The 20,607-nt window shown below is 36.2% G+C and overlaps 11 protein-coding genes across 11 annotated transcripts; 8 read left to right on the top strand and 3 right to left on the bottom strand.

The window, feature by feature from the left end:
• Positions 1–2,873: 2,873 nt before the first annotated feature.
• On the top strand, positions 2,874–3,452 carry RHIMIDRAFT_190920 (ankyrin; the record flags this gene model as incomplete). The annotated part of the gene is made up of 2 exons (XM_023605941.1): positions 2,874–3,057; positions 3,358–3,452. Coding segments are annotated over 2 exons (279 nt in total), but the record flags the coding sequence as incomplete, so codon positions are not given.
• A 576-nt stretch (positions 3,453–4,028) lies between these two features.
• On the top strand, positions 4,029–4,310 carry RHIMIDRAFT_193012 (ankyrin; the record flags this gene model as incomplete). The annotated part of the gene is made up of 1 exon (XM_023605987.1): positions 4,029–4,310. A coding segment is annotated over one exon (282 nt), but the record flags the coding sequence as incomplete, so codon positions are not given.
• Positions 4,311–5,185: 875 nt separating this feature from the next.
• RHIMIDRAFT_134574 (NADHcytochrome b5 reductase putative) lies at positions 5,186–6,223 on the bottom strand. The gene is made up of 4 exons (XM_023605586.1): positions 5,813–6,223; positions 5,741–5,763; positions 5,327–5,679; positions 5,186–5,281 (listed from the first exon to the last, which is right to left on the bottom strand). Exons 1-4 carry the CDS (start codon positions 6,183–6,185, stop codon positions 5,245–5,247), a joined length of 786 nt encoding a protein of 261 aa, XP_023466320.1. The 5' UTR covers positions 6,186–6,223; the 3' UTR covers positions 5,186–5,244.
• A 4,772-nt stretch (positions 6,224–10,995) lies between these two features.
• Positions 10,996–11,336, top strand: RHIMIDRAFT_282728 (uncharacterized protein). The gene has a single exon (XM_023613091.1). It carries the CDS (start codon positions 11,109–11,111, stop codon positions 11,289–11,291), a length of 183 nt encoding a protein of 60 aa, XP_023466319.1. The 5' UTR covers positions 10,996–11,108; the 3' UTR covers positions 11,292–11,336.
• A 591-nt stretch (positions 11,337–11,927) lies between these two features.
• RHIMIDRAFT_134441 (uncharacterized protein) lies at positions 11,928–13,548 on the top strand. Its single transcript, XM_023605584.1, has 9 exons — positions 11,928–12,065; positions 12,115–12,176; positions 12,236–12,293; positions 12,346–12,497; positions 12,547–12,631; positions 12,680–12,741; positions 12,793–12,810; positions 12,872–12,959; positions 13,022–13,548. Exons 1-9 carry the CDS (start codon positions 12,028–12,030, stop codon positions 13,509–13,511), a joined length of 1,053 nt encoding a protein of 350 aa, XP_023466318.1. The 5' UTR covers positions 11,928–12,027; the 3' UTR covers positions 13,512–13,548.
• Positions 13,549–13,584: 36 nt separating this feature from the next.
• RHIMIDRAFT_237527 (uncharacterized protein) lies at positions 13,585–15,049 on the bottom strand (the record flags this gene model as incomplete). Its single annotated transcript, XM_023608776.1, has 3 exons — positions 13,585–14,627; positions 14,679–14,757; positions 14,804–15,049. The coding sequence occupies 3 exons, from the start codon at positions 15,047–15,049 to the stop codon at positions 13,585–13,587; spliced, it is 1,368 nt and encodes a 455-aa protein (XP_023466317.1).
• Positions 15,050–15,471: 422 nt separating this feature from the next.
• Positions 15,472–16,203, top strand: RHIMIDRAFT_134454 (uncharacterized protein). The gene is made up of 5 exons (XM_023605585.1): positions 15,472–15,486; positions 15,541–15,791; positions 15,870–15,874; positions 15,926–16,131; positions 16,189–16,203. The coding sequence occupies exons 2-4, from the start codon at positions 15,629–15,631 to the stop codon at positions 16,007–16,009; spliced, it is 252 nt and encodes an 83-aa protein (XP_023466316.1). The 5' UTR covers positions 15,472–15,486; positions 15,541–15,628; the 3' UTR covers positions 16,010–16,131; positions 16,189–16,203.
• On the top strand, positions 16,109–16,824 carry RHIMIDRAFT_282650 (uncharacterized protein). Its single transcript, XM_023613090.1, has 4 exons — positions 16,109–16,260; positions 16,311–16,409; positions 16,458–16,556; positions 16,610–16,824. Exons 1-4 carry the CDS (start codon positions 16,189–16,191, stop codon positions 16,712–16,714), a joined length of 375 nt encoding a protein of 124 aa, XP_023466315.1. The 5' UTR covers positions 16,109–16,188; the 3' UTR covers positions 16,715–16,824.
• A 429-nt stretch (positions 16,825–17,253) lies between these two features.
• RHIMIDRAFT_282648 (uncharacterized protein) lies at positions 17,254–17,743 on the top strand. Its single transcript, XM_023613089.1, has 2 exons — positions 17,254–17,503; positions 17,560–17,743. Exons 1-2 carry the CDS (start codon positions 17,338–17,340, stop codon positions 17,715–17,717), a joined length of 324 nt encoding a protein of 107 aa, XP_023466314.1. The 5' UTR covers positions 17,254–17,337; the 3' UTR covers positions 17,718–17,743.
• A 550-nt stretch (positions 17,744–18,293) lies between these two features.
• On the top strand, positions 18,294–18,829 carry RHIMIDRAFT_237525 (uncharacterized protein; the record flags this gene model as incomplete). Its single annotated transcript, XM_023608775.1, has 2 exons — positions 18,294–18,480; positions 18,543–18,829. 2 exons carry the CDS (start codon positions 18,294–18,296, stop codon positions 18,827–18,829), a joined length of 474 nt encoding a protein of 157 aa, XP_023466313.1.
• Positions 18,830–19,578: 749 nt separating this feature from the next.
• On the bottom strand, positions 19,579–20,475 carry RHIMIDRAFT_282646 (uncharacterized protein; the record flags this gene model as incomplete). Its single annotated transcript, XM_023613088.1, has 2 exons — positions 19,831–20,475; positions 19,579–19,775 (listed from the first exon to the last, which is right to left on the bottom strand). Coding segments are annotated over exons 1-2 (826 nt in total), but the record flags the coding sequence as incomplete, so codon positions are not given.
• Positions 20,476–20,607: the final 132 nt, after the last annotated feature.

The raw sequence follows: 20,607 nt of genomic DNA, 5'->3' as shown, positions 1-20,607 counted from the left end.
TGATAAATGATACAAAAATAAAAGAGATACGATTGGTTTAGATTAAATTACATCCTGGATTTCCCAACTCACAGTAAAGCAGTAAAAAAAACCTTTTACTAGTCTCTATTGAAATTATATTGTATCAGCTTAGTTTAATCCCAAATATGGTTTTGCTCGTAAAGCATTCCAAATTCTACATATATTTAATAACTTTTTAGGCAACACTAAACTAACTATTTGCTATTTTGTAGTGCAGTTAAGTATTCAAGCACAGATGCGTTCATTCAAATTATATTTAATCAATTTTTACACAAGACTGCTTATGAGCATTTTTAGTGCCTCGGCTGAAGATATGCGTAACACGAAAATATTGTCTGGTCAAAAAAGAAAGAAATTATTCACAGAATAGGTTAACCAGTCTGTTCTTGTCTTCTCCTTTTGCAGTCTTTTCAAAAAGTAAAGCCGCATTTTTGCAATTTTTATAATACACTTTATACGAAAAGCGACAAGTCAGCGCGACATCTCTTTCTGGAAATGGTGTATTGAATCATGATATTATCATAATCAATCTCAGGATGCTGCTTTCACTTAGAATCGCTGGCTCCAATATAAAGCATTTAATCGTTGATAGTACATTTATATATGTCACTTATGATGAGGCCTCCTGCTTAGACTTGATAAACAATAAAAAGCACTTTTTAATGAAAATGCTTAATTACAGTCATAGCTTTTAAGGGAGAATTGCATAAAATAATAAGTGTGGACTTATGTTGATCACTTGACTGGCGCAAGTTCGACATGTGAAATTGTTTTATTAAGTATATCATATCAATCGTGTAAAATGTTTATGAAAACACTATTTGACAATGTCTTTTCTTTACTTACTTCACAAATTCCCCTGTGTGGTCAGGGTTAGTGCAAAGACCAGCGTAGTTCTGAACTACAAACCAAGCTCATGGAATATTTGACGAAATTAATTTAGCTCAAAACAGCATATGATTCCTTATAGCGTGGAACTTCCTTCAACACATAAAGGTTACTTCCTCTTTTTCTTTCTCCATTGATCTGGCGTTACTTCGACAGTCCGAATATACTGTCTTTTCCCAACCAGTCGTTCAGCTGGTCAAGCGAGAATGGTAATTCAATATGCCTTTAGAAGAGCATGTGTTTTCCGTCTCTCCCATAAATACTTCGTCTGTAATGCTTGATATAGGTTTCCTTGAAAAGAGGGATTTAATAAGGTCTAGTATGGATCCCAACTGTCTTTACTATAAAATACAAGAGAATGCCATTTACCTGTTATTTCAAATAAGTCAACAGCAAACAGAGTAGAAAGAAAAAGAGATGAAGGATTTAAATGAGTTTTTATAGGGAGAGAGTCTTATGACTGTTATTTATATGCAATGTTGTCAATATTATTGTCATTTGATATACAATATGATGATTTATCTCATCAAACATGTCAGCTAGGGAGTGCCACCGAAGATGTTTAAGCCAATATTATAAACGTAATGCTATTTCCTGCTGATAGAAAAGGACATGTCTTTTGCAGAGTTTCAGTTCGATCTCTCTTATTATGATACAATGTACGTCATGGGATCTTAAATTCTAATCGAGTGATAATTACAGAAAGATGAAGCACTGTGTATTTAAATATATGGATGAGGCTTCTTTAAGAGATGTAGTTTGTACCATTTGTGTTGACGTACGATGTTTAAAGTTCAGCCTACCCACATCTACCCATACCTGTCCGCAACTGTCCATACCTGTCCAGAGCCTACCGGAGTCTATCCATAATGCAACCATCCACAGCCACCATTTCTTCTTGTATAGGATGAGTAAAGCACACCTTTAACTAATAAAGAGTCATAATGTCATCACATCAAGTACTGCTATGCTGACTGTAAAAAGGCTTGGTTAGAAAGGGTGTTTGCCGTATTATTGACTTAGATGCTGATGTACAATCATGCATAGATAGGCTGGCGTGCTTGTTGGAAATAAAGTTCAAAGCTTTCTATTGTTTTCTTTGTCTCTTTTTGTAAATCAATAAGACTATATCAACTAATGAACATAGCTCTTGGCAAGCAAATAAGGTACCTGCCCTAGTTGAAATATTATACGCCTACTTTTATCCATAAAAAAAACATCTACTATTCTAAACCATATAGATCGACTCTTTATATACATACTTGCCCTTTCTTAAATAACTCTTAAACATCAACAGTTCTTAAAGGTGAGTTTAAATATAGAAATGCCAAAGGTGTAAACAGACTATAGAACAACGAAGTTTATGATTGGTACATGAGAATATATTTAATCACCGATAAAAAAGGTGTACAGCGACAGTAAATGTGGTAATGTGAGTAGTCGTTCTAAATTTTTTTCTTTCTTTCTCTACTTTTTTATTTATGTTTGAACTTTGCAACCACTTTTAAAAGTAAAATAAGTACTTTTTTTTTCTTACAACTCCCTTTTAATCTGTTCTTTGTTATAGGCCTTTTCTTTCTTATAAACCAATATACCGTAAGTGACAACATATTAAAAGGAAAATAACATTAAAAAGCTATACTAGAATACATAAAAGAAAAAATATACATTATATCCCCTCCTCTCTGTACATAACCCTTTATTATTCTATACACTCATTATTTCATTAACCAAGTATACCAAAAAGTAACTTTTATACATATATGCAAACAAGTAAAGAAGATACAAAATTAAATAAAGAACAAGAAAATATAGATGACGACGAAGAAGAAGATATCGCATTCTTTAGGCAACATCATTCAAAAAAACTAAAGAGGATATCATGTTCTTCTTCACCTGAACCATTTGAGCAACAACAACAACGACAACAGAAAAAGGGGAGAAAGAAATCTATATCCAATCCCAACAAAACAGATAAAGCAGGTCGAACTAAGTTGTTTTATGCTACATCTCAAGGTCATTTGAATAGAGTAAAAGAATTGGTAGAAAATGGTGCAAATGTAAACTTTAGAGATAATGCTGGATGGACGCCTCTTCACGAAGCTGCACTTAAAGGACAGTATGAGGTTGGAAAGTACTTGATAGAATGTGGAGCTGATGTCAACGCAAGAGGATTTGGACAAGATACCCCACTTCATGACGCAAGTTCTAACGGTCGAGCCGATTGTGTCCAACTCTTAGTTAATCACGGAGCAGACGTATTTGCCTTGAATGAATCTAAACAAAGGCCGATTGACGTGTGCGAGGACAAAGAGTGCCAAAACATCCTAAGGGTCAAGATGAAGCAACTAGATCGTTTACTTGCTCGTGATAAAGATGGAAAATCGCTTTTACACTATGCTTGTATCAACAATAAGATCGAAAGGGCAAGGCATATGCTCGAACAAGGTGCAGACGTAAATGCAAAAGATAACCATGATTGGACTCCGCTTCATTTGGCCTGTTTACACGGTCATCTGGATATTGTCAAATTGCTGATTCAACAGGGCGCTGTTGTCAACATGCTTGGTTCAGAAGACATGGACACACCTCTTCATCAAGCTAGTAAACATGGGCACAAGGAAATCGTGCTTTATCTTATCAAATCTTCAAATGCTGATGTCAACATAAAAAACAAGTACAATCAGAATCCCTATGATGTATCTGTTTCCTTTCCTCTCATCAGACAAATCTTAACCGCTCGTATGGATGAAGTTCGTTTGGAAAAAGAAGCGTGTAACGCCCTGGACGAAATCGCGAGCCGAACAGCATCCAGAAACGAACCAGAACGTCAGCTTATGACCCGCGAACAGAGAAAGATTCAACACGTTATGCGTGTATTTGCTAATCTGGAAGGAGATGGCAAAAGAAGCTCTGGCGATGATCGATCCTGTACGAAAAGAAAGCGTAGAAGAAAATCAATCTCGGTTGAGAGTGAAGATACATCGGTCATTACAAGCACTGGCAATAATAGTGGACATAGGAAGAAACCTAGTACGAGCACCTCGCTTGATCCGTTCAAAAAGGATACAACCGGTCGAACCAATCTTCACAAATATGCTCTGCGTGGAAATAATGAAATGGTTCAAACCCTTTTGGACTTGGGCGCAGATCCCAACGAAAAGGATTACGCCGGGTGGACTCCTCTCCATGAAGCTGCACTACGAGGCCAAATTGATGTGATTAAGCTTTTGATCAAACATGGTGCGGATGTGAACGCGAGAGGAGGAGAAGAGCTGGATACACCTCTACACGATGCTACAGAGAACAACCATTGTGATGTTGTTGAATTGTTATTGGAAAACGGTGCCAACCCATTTGCTAAAAATGCAAGTAATTTAGAACCACTGGATATTGCAATCGAAAAGGATTTCGAGGATATAGTTGTCGCACTACAGGCTGTTTCACCTGTTTATAGAAAAAGAAAAAGTCAGAGAAAGCCTATTGTTAAAACTGAAGAAGAAGATGATGATGATGAGAAACATAGCGAAGTCAAGTATGTGAATCAGAGAAGACACACCATAGATAACGCAGACGGATCGGACGAGCCAGCTATCAAGCGGCCCAAAAAAAGAAGAAGACTGATACAAGCAGCAGACCTTGAGAAGAGTAGTCAATGTTCGCATCCCAAAGAAAAAGTCCGTGTCAAGATAGAAGAAGAAGAAGGAGAAAGTGATAAATGGTCGTGCATTTCAAACAAGAAACGTTATACAAATGATACCAAGCGTACCGACTCACGCTCACCTATCCCCACACCTCCACCTGAACCATGGCTCAAGCAGCGAGAGGACTCTCAGCGTTACTCGCTACTTTATTCTATTCAGCTATCTAGAAATGATTTTTATGTTATTGATCTTCAAATGTGTCTATTTCTAGGTATCGGCACAACCAAGAAATTCTGGAATACGTATCCTGAACTTCCCAAGCTATCCGTTACTTTGGAACAAAAGCGTAAACTGTGGCAGTCATTCAAGCCTTTGCTTACTGGGGAAGATTTAGACACATTTCTGGCGAGAGAACTTTATTTTATCGATTTTGACGATGCGATGAACATTATCAAAAGCGATCAAAACTGTGCGGCTCAGAATGTAGTCACTGTGACTCTAGATATGAATCCTGCACAGCATAAAAGACTTCCTCCCAAGGTGTTGTGGAAAACAAAATATGGCTATTCTTAGATTTTTATACCCTTTTCTCTTTTAAAAATGCAGCATGACAGATGTAAATATTCTTGCATTATTAGCTTTGTATATTTTGTATTCAGTAAAAAAATAAAATGCTGAAGACTGAACAACTTTACATCTTGTAAACACGGTCTTGAATGTAACCAAGACTATAAAAGTGTAAGCACAATGTGATAAGATGACATGAGACTTACCTTTTCAAGAAACCTCTCAAGGTGCCTTGGCTTTTATCAGGGTTCTTGTCACCACTGATGGCTTCCATCAGAGGAGGAGGACCACAGACAAAGATGATTGAATCTTCTACATCAGGACGGTGGAAAGACTGTTGGATCAAGTCTTGAGTGATAAAACCCTTTGGGCCTAACCAGTTTTCAGGAGCACGCTCGAGGACATGAATCACCTTGAAGCGGTCAGGATAGTCCCTCTGATAACCTTCTAACTCATCTCTAAACAATATATCGCGTTCTTCTTGATTACCAAAGAGCAATGTGACCTTGGTGTTCTTATAAGGCGATTCAGTGCTAAATATTTTGCGTAACAATTGCAGCTAAAGAAATTCAAGATGATTAAAGAATAGGTTGAGATTATACCATTTTGTATGACATTACCATAGGTGTGATGCCAGTACCACCTTGTCGAAATAATAAGTTATTCAATCATCAAGTTCGTATAATAATTACCTGCAACCATGCCAACGTACTCCACTGGCTTATTTTCCCATCTATATTTTTCAAAGGGTCCCTTGATGTCGATGGTATCGCCTACTTTGAGCGAGTGAACGTGACGGCTCATGTTACCTTGAGGATAGTCCTTGATAACAAAGTCAACGTGTCCTGCAGCAGCTTCTACTGAGGTAGGTGTGTATGGACGAACAACTTCTTCGTTCTTGCCATCTTTTGTGATATAGCTTCTAAAAAGCACACAGGAGGCAACAGGTAACCCTGCAACGTCGGTTGAATTGGGAAGTTTAAAGCGGAAGAGTGAGACATTATGGTTAATGCGCATAATCTTTTCTAGTGTAAAAGGACGAAACTCTGATGGAGAAAAAGCCATGGTCTTGAATACTTGTCTGAGAATCTTGGAGATAGTAATAAAGAGAAAGAAAAGAGGTACATTAAAGGTGGGAAAAGTCTACACTTTGAACTGTAAATGCTGTCCAATAATGTCTCGATCAGATAAACAGCATCTAATCTCCGTCAACAAAAATCTAAAAGTGTCTCTTGTTAAGTATGATGACGCCTAAAGCGTCGTCACCAAGCGTATAAATACCTTATTCTGCAAGCATTACGATGATAAAGCCAATGTACAACTATAGCTCAAATTGTTAGAGAGAAGAAAAAGTTAATAAAAACTTGTTTCGTACGACATTTTGATGAAGAATGGCGTACTGACTTGGCTCAAAAAGACTTGCATTTCTTTCAGCAAGTTCAATGGCTTTATTGTAATTAAAAGTGCTATGACCAATAAATGCACTCCTAGTTGCTTTATCATCAACTTGCTTCATATGTTTGGCTGTAGTAACTATATAATCAAATTAGAAGGAGAGGATCAAGACGTTCCGGAGCTAGTTCAGTGTGTCATTATACAAGTGGAAGCATGATGCTCTATAACGCCATACAGGGCTCAAGAATTCAAGCTATGAGCCACTCCTTTTGATGGAGGATAATCAACTGTTTCAATATCTTAAACAGTAGCATTTGTTCTCATGGCCATCCCATTAACAAAAAAGGCTTAATGTGTTTAGTGATACTAGCTCACAAGTAATAAGCATGAATAAAGATATCATGGTGCACACAATACATTTGTAGCTACGACATTATACGGCTTGCATTGCCGTTTTTACAATAATAACACATCAAACTACCATATTGTATACATAATCAATGTACTGCTGATAACAGCAGCATAAATATTCTAATCGTTAGTCGTCGACTTTTTTTTATTTTAGTTAACAATTACACTAAACCAATAAATCCAACAAGGTCATACTATTAGAAGAGTCGAGAGATCATATATTAAGGTTGCCAAAGATTTTATTTATCCTGGAGCAAACACTGTATTTGTGACATTTGACCGCTTCAGATAGCATTTTATAGTAGATATAAATCATTGAGTGATACTGATGATACTACAAGTGATCTTTGTCTCAAGAAAGAAAAAGTAGCTATTTGTAGCTTCTGGTCAGTATGAAGGCAAAGCCAAAATATGTTGATGTAGACTATGGTTGCAGAATGATAAGAGGAGGAGAAAAGAATTTACAATTATTAAAGTTCGGGAAATTAAAAATGATGTCGTTAAAGCAAACATTCAGTGTTGAATAGGTATATTCTATTGTAAGAAGCAATGCTAGTATTGGCATGTCTTTTTACGATTTCTACCATTCTAAAATAAAACGAACAGTCAAAATTCTTTGAATTTTTAAAGAACTGTCATTGCTTTTCATATAAATATGAAAAGAACCATGGATTGGTCAAAGGAAAAAGAGCCGCGGGTTGAAGTTACTCAACTTGTAACAGCAGGAAAAAAAAAGACCTCATGTGCGCCTTCAAAGAAGAGAAATGCTAAAAAGACTAAAACAAAAAGAATACTAGGGGTAGTTATGTTACTTTAGCTTTATTGCAAGCACTCTAAACACTTTTGACTAAGCATGAAGGGTTAAAGCCATTATGCTGCAATGAATAATGCTCCCATTCATACACCAAAGAATGTCTAAAAATGTGCTAATGCTGTAGCTGTGTATGCCCATTTTGTCCCAACTTAGTCCAACCAAATAGACTTGACCTGTTTCTAGGATCTAATTCAAGAAATAGAAGATCTTCTGGAAAGTAGTATCATTTTTTTAACTTTTATCACCATTCTGCTACCAAGATTGATTTATGTTTTTTAATACAACTCTAAATTTAGCACAGGCTGCGCCAAAAAAGCTCTGCCAATAGACTGCATTTGTAGTTTCGGGAAATAATACGTTCCCAAAATAGGGGTAGTTTTATCCCTTATTTAGTGTTACCACCATCCGTATGCATGACTTGCAGCTTTGTGAAACAATGACTGTGTCACAGGATCGACTAAGTTAGAGTTGCTTTAGAGTGGATTTAAACTTTTTTCTGGCCAATCAAAAATTTCCAGTGCACTCAAGCTTTCCTGTGCACAACCACTGCAAACACCAGAAAATAAGCCAGAAAATGAGCCAATGCTACGGGGTGCTTCTTCTTGGCACTACATGTAAGACATTTCAATAGAATATCCTTTGATGTAAAATATGCGTTTATCATAATTACGCGTGATTGAGCTTGATTCTTTGTTGATAACATCTGACAACATATGTAACAGCATTTCTTTTTATCTCTCTTTCTTCCTGAAGAGAAACAAGCCAAGTCGGCGACTTTATAAATTTATGTTTAGCTTGAACGCTACGCATTCAAAAGTTTTGTTGGACTTCATCATAGGTAGTGGGTAGAGGTAGCGTCCGTAGGATTAGTCTAATTTCTGGTGCATGTAGTGTTTTCCCGAATTTAAACGGCCACACAACTGAAGAAAGATTTATAGAGTTGGCCAAATACTAGTAGGTTTTGTGTTAATTAAAGATTTATTGATATAACATACATATCTTTTAGTGGTAAAGACAGTATACTTGATTTAACACAAGAAAGGCTAATCTCCCTATGTTTTTACAACACGATGGAAAACATTAAAAGTGAGTTTGGATTAGCAATGGAGTATGCTGTAACCGAAGAAGAACATACTATTTTTTTTTTAAAAAAAAAAAAAACACCAATATAAAGAATCAAGATGAGCTAGATTTGCTTTTAAGGGAGCTATTCAATATTCGCAATGCAAATGACAATATAAAATACATTCACTCAGCATTAAACCATTTGTAAAAATTTTAAAAATAACAGTTAATATAAAGGGCTTATCTATTTAATAATAGAGTTAGGTTATGGTCTTCACGTGTACCATTACAGCAATCATTTAGAATGTTGGTATCGAATTAATATTTATTTCGAACTCTTTGACAACTAATTTGCTTTTGATGAAGGTTTCTAAAACAAAAGGTGGTTGACACCTAACATTATAGTAATGTTTGAAAATAATATTTTCATTGTTTATTTGAAATCAAATATAGGTCAGAGTGTATTACCAACATGTCTAAATGTACGAAAGTCAAAACTGGAAAAGTAAATATGTTGTTTGTATCTAATGGAGCAATGAAAAATGATGGGTTTTTATGCGAGAACAAAAAAGAAAGTGCTGTTATGTAATGATTTAAACAACACAAGACAAAGACAAAAGTAGTACTCATAATTAACCTTTATTCTGAGATAAAGACAGAAGAAACATACAGTTGAATAAAGGATCTGCTATTTATAGCTGCTGGTAAACCACTATTCTAAGCATGGATTATAATTATTAAGGATATAACTGACTAACGGTTCCTGAGTTCGTAAAGAAAACTCTTAATTCGCCCCTGACACTGATCATATTATTTATTTCATGATCTGGATTATAATACTGCTTTTACCATAAGAAGGATTATCTTTTAAATAAGTAATGACTTACGTTCAAAGGAGAGATTCTATTTAAATTGACTTGCCACCAAAAGTGTGTACACGTAATCTTATAATGTATGAATTCACTCTATTCATACTGATTACAGTTGTTTATCTCAATGTCAGTCATAAGCTGACATTGTTCTATGACATGCATCACCGCCTATAAATAAAGAAGACTGCAACTAATCCCCTATCCTTCCTTTTAAATAAGCTTCCCACCCATAAACCGTGATCCTATCAAACCAAAGCATTTTGGGCTACCAGATTATCACCTATATCAGCCAAAGCATTTTTATCTTCGAGCCCAGAGGGAGTTTTAGATACTTTTTTACACCTCGAGCTGGCCTGGGCAAAAACGATCCACTAAAAGCATCACGTGCCCCTACGGTCTTTGTATCTTATAATTTAATAAAATACCTTTAAACGTAGTACACGGGGGTATCGCCAGAAATGGTAAATGGCTGTTCTAGAAACGACATGCTCGTGTTTTCATTATCTCAGCAAATATTTTAGTATATTACGACAAATGAGCATTCTGTAGCTTATTCCATAAGATCGTAATAAAAATGACGAATATCTTGGCCTAAGGTGAAAACCAGTCTATTGCTGCGCTAAAGAGTTGATGAGTAAGCACTCAATTATTACCAGAAATGGTGGCGTAAGGTGCTTCCATGAGTCATTTAAAGTGGCTGTTGAGCGATTTATTCGTTATTAGCAGAGTTTTCTCTTTTCATATACTTTTTAACTGCCTTTAGAGTTATCCATAAAAGCCGATCGGAAGATGCTAGTATAAATAACCGTATTAATAAGAACCGACCCCAAAATAATGTTGGTAAAAAAGAACAAAAGCACTAGAGGAAGTACAGGAAAATGATACTATACGAAGCCAATACATCCGAAGGTTTAGTAGAGTAAATAATAGCAACTTTTTTCTTTGTTTCTGATTCAAGATGCTTTGAAAGAAGAGAATAACTACAAGTGATGTAGTCGACCAGAGTTGATCGAATGTTTACAGCAGCAATGACATCTTTGTGCCACACCTATTGCCACAGTTATTGGCCTGGTATTTGCTTTACTTTACAGCTTATTTGTAAAGCCACTCCTAGTGTTCACTGAAGGCCTTGGTGTATAGTTTTAATGAATATTAACGACGTTTTATCTTGGAGTTAATATGCGAATAATAAATGTCAAGATAATCAACTTGAAATTAAAAAATGGTAAATATGCTTGCGCCATATCGCTCATACGTTGAGAACCTACAGCTGTGAAAATGGCTCCCAAGCTGAATGATGTAATCAGAAGAAATATTTCAGTACATCAAATTAAGATTCATATATTTCTTAAATTACAAGTGTGTGAGTATAATGAAGTTGTAATCTGCTTTTATAATCATACAAGTATTCATAAGTGATATAAAAAAACTATGGACGGATGTTGCTTGATCTGGGTTACAAGTCTAGCATTGGCTATTTTTGGTCTCGTCAAAAGCGATAAGGCGTTGGCTTGCAATCACGATGAGGTCATCATTGTCGGTCTTTTCCCTCTTTTTTCTTTGGTAAGGGTCTTGTTTCCTTTGGATAAAAAAATAGTCCTGTATTGGTCATAGATTACCAATTTGGTTTTTAAATAGGGGAAAGCAATAAAACCTTCCTAGTTCGAAAGAGGGCGCATCGGATATACAAATATACGAAGTGTAACCCGAATTTCTGGATAAAAGGAAATAAGTATAAAAAAAGGGGATCGCCTTACTATGGTAACGGCTACCGTGTGTAACCAGATAAGAGCTAATTTTTAGAATCGTATCATTTTAAGAATAAAATTTTTTACAATGCATCCTGGTTACACGATATGTGGTGACACCTATTGTGTGAATTCATGACTAAACTGAAGCTAGCATTGGGTGAAACTTCTTTATTACTGTTAATCTGGATAATCTAACAGCAGTTTCCCCTCTCAAATCTAAACTTTAATTTTTTTCTCGGATTGATTTATAAATAAAAATGTGTACCATTTTCTCACAAATTAACACAATTTTAACATTTAAGAAATTTAATTTTATAAAAAAGGCACAGGATCGGCTGTCCAAGTTACTTGATTGGTTAAGTCATCTTCACTCGGGGTTTTACTTCTATACTCTTACCACACGCTTTCTGCGCACACATACACACACACCTTCTCTTCACTAAAAAAAAAAGTAATTTTTGAAACATTCTGATTCACTCTTTTTTTCGCTTTATTAATTATTTTTATTATTTTTGTATTTCTTTATTGTTTTTGCTATTTTCATGCTTAGAGCACATTGAGAAAAAGAGAGAGCAGCAGCAGCAGAAGCAGCAGTAACTATGGACTCAACAACAAGTGACTATTCGCAACCTACAACGTAAACATAGTGTATTGTCTACGCGTGTACTTGCTAACAGTAACTCTAGTTATTCTTTAATAGTACGTCAACAGCCAAGCAAAGCGAGGCTTTGTAGTTTCAAAGAAAAAGGTATGCCCCCTTTTTTAATATACAAAAGCATCCTCTTTGATTCATCTTTTAAAAAACAGTCGATCGAAGACCAATTGATCCCCCACCGATCATTGAATTATTAAGCAATACAACAGAGTAAAGAAGCGATGATATTTTGATAATATGCATCACTAAAATTCTCTTAAAGTGACCATTTCTTACAGAACCCTTATTTCTTTTTATACGCCACATTAACCGATGCCAGTGGAAAAAATGATTTACATTTCGTCAATGGCAACAAAACCACGGCTGGAGCTGTAGTACAATCATTGTACAAACTAAAGGATCTGGATAACTCAGGTATATACAAAATCAATCATCTGAAACATATTACTCACATATTCATAAGATGGCGGGTTTTTTATATTTTCGGATATCAGCGTACGTCTTGAAGGATTATACAGATTAAAGTTTACTCTTTTCAGCATTGAAGGGTAATGATTCTTATCACCACTGATCTCATTTTAACAGTGTAAATGTAGGCCATCCGTGAATAGATTATGTTCTACTCTATCTGATGTCTTTCAAGTCTATTCTCCAAAGAGTAAAACTAAAATATAATAATTTTCTATGTTACTTACTTTATATGTTTTAGGTTTCCCTGGAATGTCAGGTATGAAACCTGCATATTTTTTTTTTTAAATAGAGCTTCAGTGTCTTACATCTGTTAATAGAATCAACTTTTTTAACCCGATGCTTCTCTGATCAAGGCGTTCGAATAAGAATAAGAAAAGAACCAAGGAGTGCTCACCTTGGTAACAGGTAATATATTTATTTGTTTATTGACATAGACAAAAATTCATTTTTTATAAAAAAAAAAAAAGCAGCAAAAGGCGTAGAAGAAATACTAATGAATCGGATGATGACGACAATACGTCTTTAAACGATACATACATAGAACGGTATCAAAAGAATCCTCCAGCACATTCTTCAGCCTCTACTCCTTATTTTGATAAAGCTTCTTCCCCAATAGACTTTATTGAGCCAAACTCAAATAATCGTCATGATTACATCGTCAAGCCGACACTACCTTCACCCAAAGAACTGTTCAAGTCCTCAGCGATGTCGATGCAAAACATTTTGTCAAACGATCGTGATCAATTATACCATATTGTAGACACCGATAATGCAAAAGAAAATAGACTCTTGTGCACAAGAAAATTGCCTCTTCCTTTACCTTCACACGCTCCTCAACCGTCAATACAGCAAGAAAAAATTCATTTATGTCATCCACTTCAGCAGCAACAAACGATATTATTAAATACCAATGTATCATCTTCAAGAGATCAGTCATCGCCATATACAAAAGGATAAAAGATTAATACTATTATTATTCCCTCTATATACATAGCTTTGTTTGTAAATATACACATAAAAAGTTCACTGTTTATTTTGTAGCCATGATGACCATATTTCTAGGTGAAGTCATTGGATCAAAGAGTGGCCACAGGCACACCTTTTTAGTAGGGCTATCTGGAATAGCATCATTTAAATAAAGCCATCGATCGACGAGTATAATACTTTCTAACACGGGGGCGAGTATCGCACGCAATGACCAAACAAAGGCAATTTGTCTATCTATCTGTCTGGCTTTATAATCACTGTAGTATTCCTCAGCCACTTTATCACTAATGGTATCCGGAGGTAGATTAAGTCTTGATGCCGCCGCCTTGACGTACACTGGGAACGATGTAAAGTCCTTTTTCTTATTAAGTCTGCCGATCACTGGAGCGGCGCCAGCAACGGCCAGCCCCTTTTCGACCATGATTTGTTGCAGGAGAGCCCTAAAAAAGTGATGTTCCAGGGCGATCAAAGTGTCATCTACTTTTTCAACCCATCGCTCGGGTACCTGACTCGAGAGCATCCGTGCGGTGTGACCAATAAAAAGATGTGTCTTTTTGATCGTTTCACTCAGCGGGAAGCCGCAATGAGGTTTTTGTTCGCTCAAAAAGTGATAGCAACAGCCGACATTGACCAAACAGGTCATCTCTGGACTAGCTGTGAAGAGTTGAAGGATCATGCTGGCCAAGTCACCACATGTGTGTAGACCACAGAGCAGCCATTTTTCACTTTGCACTTGACTCCATCTGGATAAAATAGTCGATGCATTGTCTGGTGTAATGAATTCATTCACGTGGTGCAGTTGAAGAACATCGCTTTTTTTCAGGTGCTTGATGATTCTTTCGTCAAATCGTTTAGCCCCACATGTTTGGACTTCAGATGAATCGACAGCGAGTACTTTTAGGTTCGAACGATAGGCAAGTGATCGAGATAGATAACCTTGGCCTGCACCTAGATCCATAATCGATTCGATCTGATGATCCTTTGCTAATTGTTTGATCACTGGTGTCATTCGTTCTACTTCGTGTATCTTTTTTTCTACCATACCCGGTAGAATCCGTTTATCGAGCGGACTAATCATCTGTCTAGCTACCAAATAAGTTTATAAGGTGTGCATTATGTTTTCTTCGAATTAATTACATGAATCTGGGTTGACTCTAGGTAGCTCAATATCCTTAGTCGCTTTGATAAAGTCCTTTAAGGATGCAGGCCAGCTTTCCTAAAGCAGGTTGGTATACTTCAATTGCTTATGGTTTTAATATTACTTTATATTTTCCAGTTGCTATATTAGTAATAGCATCGAACCAGTCTGGCTCATCTAAAAGAGCATGTTGCCAATCTTTGCTTAAGAGATTCCAATGATCAAGAGTGATGAAATCAACAAAATGAATTTCAATCAAGTACCTATACTTTTCTACATAGTTTACTAAAGCTTCTGCGTATTCTTTAGGACACTTGTATCCTTTTGGGAGTGTTATTGGCTCATTCGGAAATAGTACATTCTGCTCCATTATGTGATAAAAAGCAAAAAAAAATTTTTTAAGGGCAGTGGAACACAAAAATAAGGTACAGCCGCATAAATGCAGCAAATCTATGGAGGGATACTCTATTGCCATGGGAACAAAACAAAACATTGACGTTTCCCCCTCTCAAGGCAGGGTCCACTGTGAAACATAATGACGTTGATTTGCAGTGCATATCTTTTAAACATTTTTGGTACAGTCCCTATTTGTCAAAATGCCAAAGAAAAGTGGGGAAAGGGCGACAACGCAGGCTTTTGAACGCCCGACATTTACCATTCTTTCTCTTCTCCATGAAACTTTTCTTATTCTTATTGCTCATAGTAAAGATTAGTTGTCTGACTCATTTATATGAAAAATCAAGTACATTAGTGGACTACTGTGACAGCCTCTCAAGCGACGTGCTGGCGTAAGCTCCCATTCTGAACGTAATATTTTTTTAACATCCCCTTTCTCTTTCTTTATTTGTCTTTTTACTATAGTATCGAATATTTTCGAATAAGTCCCGATCCTCTGGTGAGAGGAGAAAGGCTTATTGTTGATTTTAAAGGCAATTTATCAGAGCAAGTCATGAATGGCGCTGCCATTGATGTCAAGGTCAAATATGGCATCCTACAGGTACTTAAGCAAACATTTAACTTTTGTGAATGGGCTGAAGTGGTCAATGAGCACTGTCCCTTTCCTGAAGGGCAACTTGAAATTCATAAGCAACTTGATATACCTAAAGAAATACGTAAGCTGATACTATTACCCTTCTTTTCTCCTTTTTATCTAATTCTGCCATTTATTATATATAATATATACTATGTAGCTTCTGTAAGTTAAACCACCATAAAAGTTGCTTTTTACTAAATTTTAAATGGATAGGGAATGTACTCTTTGCGGGCTGAGGTCAAGTTGGCGGAAAATAAGAGAGTGACTTGTCTTATTGGATCAACCCATTTATCATAACTGAAATAAAAATATAAAAAAAGAACTGCTTGCATAATTAAATACAAATGGATTCTCTGGTTCATAAAGCCTCTGAAGAGTTGGGTGAGAGGCTATCAGTAGATTCGGTTACTAAATCAGCCGTAATGAGTTGTTGTCCATTGTGTTATACATACTGATTAGTGTGCTTATTATTATAGATGGACAGTTTTACATTTCAAATCAATGACTCTTTGAAACGTGTGAAAGAAACAGAAGAACTAACTTCCAAAGTACTAAACTAGTTCTTGTATCATGACCTTTTGCTTACTACTTATTTCAGGTTCAAAAAGAGACCGAATCTATTCATGACATGTTGAATATTTTAAAAAATAAGAATGAGGAAATGTTGACTGCATTCAAACAGATTGATCAACTAGAAGTAATTCAGTAATAAAGAACATGATATTCTTTATTTACACCTATGTAGATTATCGTCAACCGAGTCAAGGATACATATAATGCAGTAGCAAAAAATATGGACCAGATAGAAAGAACCATATCAGCAAGCACATCCACTTTTGGACTAGTATGATTCCCCCTAATATAAAAGCTCATTAGCTAATGATTTATATTTATTAGGGAAAGAAAAGGTCAACAACTGTACAGCCATACTTTCCTCCACCGGATCATGTAGACATATATAATACAGACGAACTATTTAACCCTCTTTCTTCTTCAAAATAAACATGATGCATATGTTTAGATACACGGCTTTTCTCTCTTCATGCATAGGCCGTTTCTTCTTGTTTACTACATAGTCTAGATATTGCTTACACTTTATTCACAAATTATTCACACACTGATAAAGAAAATGATAATTTCAGACAATAAATCTTAGAGCTAGCTGGGGAATAGCTGGTCTTACTTTTTTGAAAAGAAAAGATTAATAGCCAACTAAAGTGTAATTGCTATTGGTTTTATATTGAGTGCGAATAATTTAAAAAAAGTGTATAGCTTCTAATGCCTCGGGCGGAAAAGATGTAATATTACAATCGTGCACCCATTAGAGGTTTTCAATTATATATAAATGAAAATCTGTTTAAACGTATAGCTTCTATCTTGCAGTAAATGTCACTTATTTTGCTCGTTTGCATATTTTAACAATCATTTTACTGGAAGCAATTTCTTGTAAAAAAGACTATTTCGAAAAGAAAAACGAGTTACCTGATTTGGATCGAAAAAGGGACCTTGAAGATTGGTCGAGTTTCGCTTTTTCATTGGCTGAAATTTTTGTCACTTCAAACTTGAACTTTGTCACTATTAAATACCAAAAGTAGGTCTCCCTCATTTTAACGAAGAAAAAAAAAATGATGATGCGATCGCTACTACTACAACATAGCTCATGTATTAGACAAGCTTATACATATTCAACTATTCCAAAAAAGGCAGCTGGTAGATTTACAAGTAACAAACTGATTGCAGAATCAACCAAGACCAGCTATAATGAAGTACAGAGGACTCTGGTGTACATTGGTAAGATGCAAAACTAAGTAATAAAAGAGAGAGAACTTTATTAAGCAAGCATGTAGGACCATTTGCGGATTCCATGAAAAAATACAAAATGACAGCTTCATTTTTCGGTATTTGTGGTATTATTGCCGTACCTAGTTTAATAAGTACAGGGCAGGCACCTGTCTTGAGTGTAGCACTTGGTAAAGATATATGTACACATATATATTGTTATTGAATGCTAATATAAGACATATCAATATAGCTGGCATGTCAGCTATTACGCCTGCCTTATTTGTACACTTTTATACAAAAGGATATGTGACCAAATTGATTGTTTATGATGACATAAAGAACGTTGAAAAGGAAAGAAAAAAACCAAAGGAAATGAAAGACAAGTATATTGGATTAGAGACTGTATCATTCTGGGGTCGATTCAAAGAAGAAAACATGTGGCTGTCTCAGCTTAGATACAAGTCAACAACAAAGGGCCTTATTTGGCAACAAAAAACAGGGCCTAAACATACATTTACTCTCGAAAGGGAAATTGTGGAAGCTGATCCATATTTAAGAGCATTAGCCAAGCGTGTGGAAAAAAGAGAGATATAATAGACAAATAAAATAGACTTGTAACCAATGCTTGTGTCGCTTTTTGCAGAGAAATCAACAGGATCTTGTTTGGGTCACTTTGGACACCCCATTTCAATTGTCAATTGAAACCAGGTTGGATCATGTTAATATTAAATCACCGCTGTTAACATTATTGTTTCACACACAAAACATTTTTATTTTTCTCTTTCTCTTTGTGAGTGAAATGGCAGAAGAGCTCCAAGCACCAGAACGATTTGGACTATGCAACGATGAAAAATGCTCGAGTTTCTTTAAGTATTTAGACGTCTCAGTTCACACTTTTGTTGATGGACCTGATCCAAGAGATCACCTTGCCAACGAAAGGAATTTACTTACCTGGATACGAACTGGGACTACTTTGTCGTTGATAGGTATGATGTTTGATTTGAGAATAACTATGGTGTTTTAACTTTTTTTTTTATAACTTGATTAGGCTTTATTACATTAGTTGATTTGCCTACTAAAAAGTTTGCTCCTTCTTATTCATTTCCTTGGACAGAGGAACCAGCTTCGACGAGTGCAAAGATCATATCCTATGCCTTTATTGCTCTAGGATTCACATGCTTAATTGTCTCTTTATTTAATTACTTTCGAAACCAGAGACAGATAATAAGGAGGTTGTTCTGGGTTGGACATGGTTGTATTGGATATTCAATTACAATTATTATTATCGTCTTTGTTATGTTTATCATGGTTATGTCTCTAATGGAAACTCATTAATCAAAGATGCAGCACTATATCTTTTTCACTTGGGGAAGGACAGTTCTTACATTATTCCCTTTCTCTCTTATTATCTCTTGTTTAGCAAATTGACTAAATAGAACACAAGGAACGAGTGCGCGTGTGTGTATGTGAAATAAAAGACGTCTTCTTCTCTTGTTGCTGTGCGTATGTCCTGTAGGACTGACGGCAAGAGCGCTTTTTAAATAGAACAGAAAACATAGGCAGCAATGCTCTATTATTATGTTGCCTGCGTAAAAATCTGCGCTCTTATTTGCTGATTTCTCTCTCTCTGTACGTGTGTATAACGGGTACTTGTATGATCATGTGAGGAATGAACTAGAATTATGAATGAATCATTCTCTCTAAGAGTGATATATATGTAGTAATTGTTCTGCTGTTTAGATAAGTGAGCAATAGTTGCAATATCTCTTCTTTTATAGTCCTCAACAAAAGGCTACTGTTTTATTAAAAATAAATTTCAGAGAGAGGATAAAATTATGACGTGTATGAAAAAAATATTGGCGCATATTAAAAAAAGTATTTACGCAAAGGTTAAAAATAAAATGCGTGCAAAAGGAGACGACATACAAATGAGAGTAATAAGTACCAAGGAGGGAATATAAAGAATTATACAGTTAGCTATGTAAGAAAATTATTATATATAATAACTTACCCCGAAGGCATCTAGATGTGTCCTAGCGATAGCTAGGACGGATAATCATTGTCTAAGCGTATTCTAGTTCTTGGTTGCTCCTGATCGTCCACTCTTCTTCGACGCCTTGTAGGAGCAACAGCAACCCGGCGAAACCTATGAGGAACCATGCCATTAAGTCGAAGTCCACGAAGGATGTGCAGATAGTTGGTACAAACAGCAACATCCCTATTCCATAAGCGATATCTATCTGGTGCTGCCATGGCGGGTCTACAGTATAGATTGGTGCATCTACAAGCAATGTTTAATCAGTATAAAGTCATACAAGTGGTTCATGTACTATTACCTTAAAAGGCCATGGCAGACAATAGTAGGATATCGCTCACGTTGATACGGTCGTGGATTTGGAACACTACGGAACGTGTGGAGGCTCTCGTTGTGGCATGTTGGACAGCACCTACTGGTCTTGTACTCGTCTATAAGATAGACTTGTAACCCATGTTTCTTGAGGAGTCTTCGGAAACCAAGGCCATGGATGGGCTCATGATACCTAGCATGGGGAGCGGACCAGTTTCCCATCACAAACACGGCGTCTTCTCCAAACTTGGTGCGTAAGTCTTGAATAAGCTTTCGATCGGTACGTTGTCTGTTGAAGTACGCTGAAAGACGGATCTTGTGAAAGAGGGAGTATCCATTATCATGGTTTGTGATGGTATATCCATAGAATCGACTGAGAACGGCAGACTGTTCAGATCTGGCTTGAAGGAAGCGGCCAAAGTCTTCTACGGATACGGTGCTGCTTGGCTGTTGAGAAAGGGCTTGCTCAGCTTGAACGACATCAGGATCCTGGGCTTTGAGATCTTGCAAGATTCGGCGGTACTTTTTGGTTTTCCACGTCTTGTCTTGCTGTTGTTTAGTGTACCGAAATTTCACTGGCTGCTCTGGTGTAGAGTTTTCGTGTACAAAATACAACATATCTCTTCTTCCTGGGTCCACAGCGACGCATCGACCAGAAATCTCTTGATGATTTCGACGAGTTAGATTGGTGATGTAGGAGGTAGCTTCATACTCCACTGTGAACCTTGCCGTGTATCTTGTTTGCCTGTCGAACCTCTTCTTGAGA

This window comes from Rhizopus microsporus (assembly GCF_002708625.1).
Source record: "Rhizopus microsporus ATCC 52813 unplaced genomic scaffold scaffold_8, whole genome shotgun sequence".
Classification (NCBI taxonomy): domain Eukaryota; kingdom Fungi; phylum Mucoromycota; class Mucoromycetes; order Mucorales; family Rhizopodaceae; genus Rhizopus; species Rhizopus microsporus.
This window is presented reverse-complemented; position numbering and strand designations above follow the sequence as displayed.

What these genes read in the sequence shown, in the direction of transcription:
- RHIMIDRAFT_134574 (XM_023605586.1), bottom strand. Translation starts at nt 6,185, where the DNA reads ATGGCTTTTTCTCCATCAGAGTTTCGTCCTTTTACACTAGAAAAGATT. An exon ending in GTACTGGCATCACACCTATG is followed by an intron (nt 5,680 to 5,740) that starts GTAATGTCATAC and finishes GAATTTCTTTAG; the next exon opens with CTGCAATTGTTACGCAAAAT. An exon ending in TTGAGAGGTTTCTTGAAAAG is followed by an intron (nt 5,282 to 5,326) that starts GTAAGTCTCATG and finishes ACACTTTTATAG; the next exon opens with TCTTGGTTACATTCAAGACC.
- RHIMIDRAFT_282728 (XM_023613091.1), top strand. Translation starts at nt 11,109, where the DNA reads ATGGACGGATGTTGCTTGATCTGGGTTACAAGTCTAGCATTGGCTATT.
- RHIMIDRAFT_134441 (XM_023605584.1), top strand. Translation starts at nt 12,028, where the DNA reads ATGGACTCAACAACAAGTGACTATTCGCAACCTACAAC. An exon ending in GACTATTCGCAACCTACAAC is followed by an intron (nt 12,066 to 12,114) that starts GTAAACATAGTG and finishes CAGTAACTCTAG; the next exon opens with TTATTCTTTAATAGTACGTC. An exon ending in AGTGCTCACCTTGGTAACAG is followed by an intron (nt 12,960 to 13,021) that starts GTAATATATTTA and finishes AAAAAAAAAAAG; the next exon opens with CAGCAAAAGGCGTAGAAGAA.
- RHIMIDRAFT_134454 (XM_023605585.1), top strand. Translation starts at nt 15,629, where the DNA reads ATGAATGGCGCTGCCATTGATGTCAAGGTCAAATATGGCATCCTACAG.
- RHIMIDRAFT_282650 (XM_023613090.1), top strand. Translation starts at nt 16,189, where the DNA reads ATGGACAGTTTTACATTTCAAATCAATGACTCTTTGAAACGTGTGAAA. An exon ending in CAGAAGAACTAACTTCCAAA is followed by an intron (nt 16,261 to 16,310) that starts GTACTAAACTAG and finishes TACTTATTTCAG; the next exon opens with GTTCAAAAAGAGACCGAATC. An exon ending in AACAGATTGATCAACTAGAA is followed by an intron (nt 16,410 to 16,457) that starts GTAATTCAGTAA and finishes ACACCTATGTAG; the next exon opens with ATTATCGTCAACCGAGTCAA.
- RHIMIDRAFT_282648 (XM_023613089.1), top strand. Translation starts at nt 17,338, where the DNA reads ATGATGATGCGATCGCTACTACTACAACATAGCTCATGTATTAGACAA. An exon ending in GAGGACTCTGGTGTACATTG is followed by an intron (nt 17,504 to 17,559) that starts GTAAGATGCAAA and finishes GCAAGCATGTAG; the next exon opens with GACCATTTGCGGATTCCATG.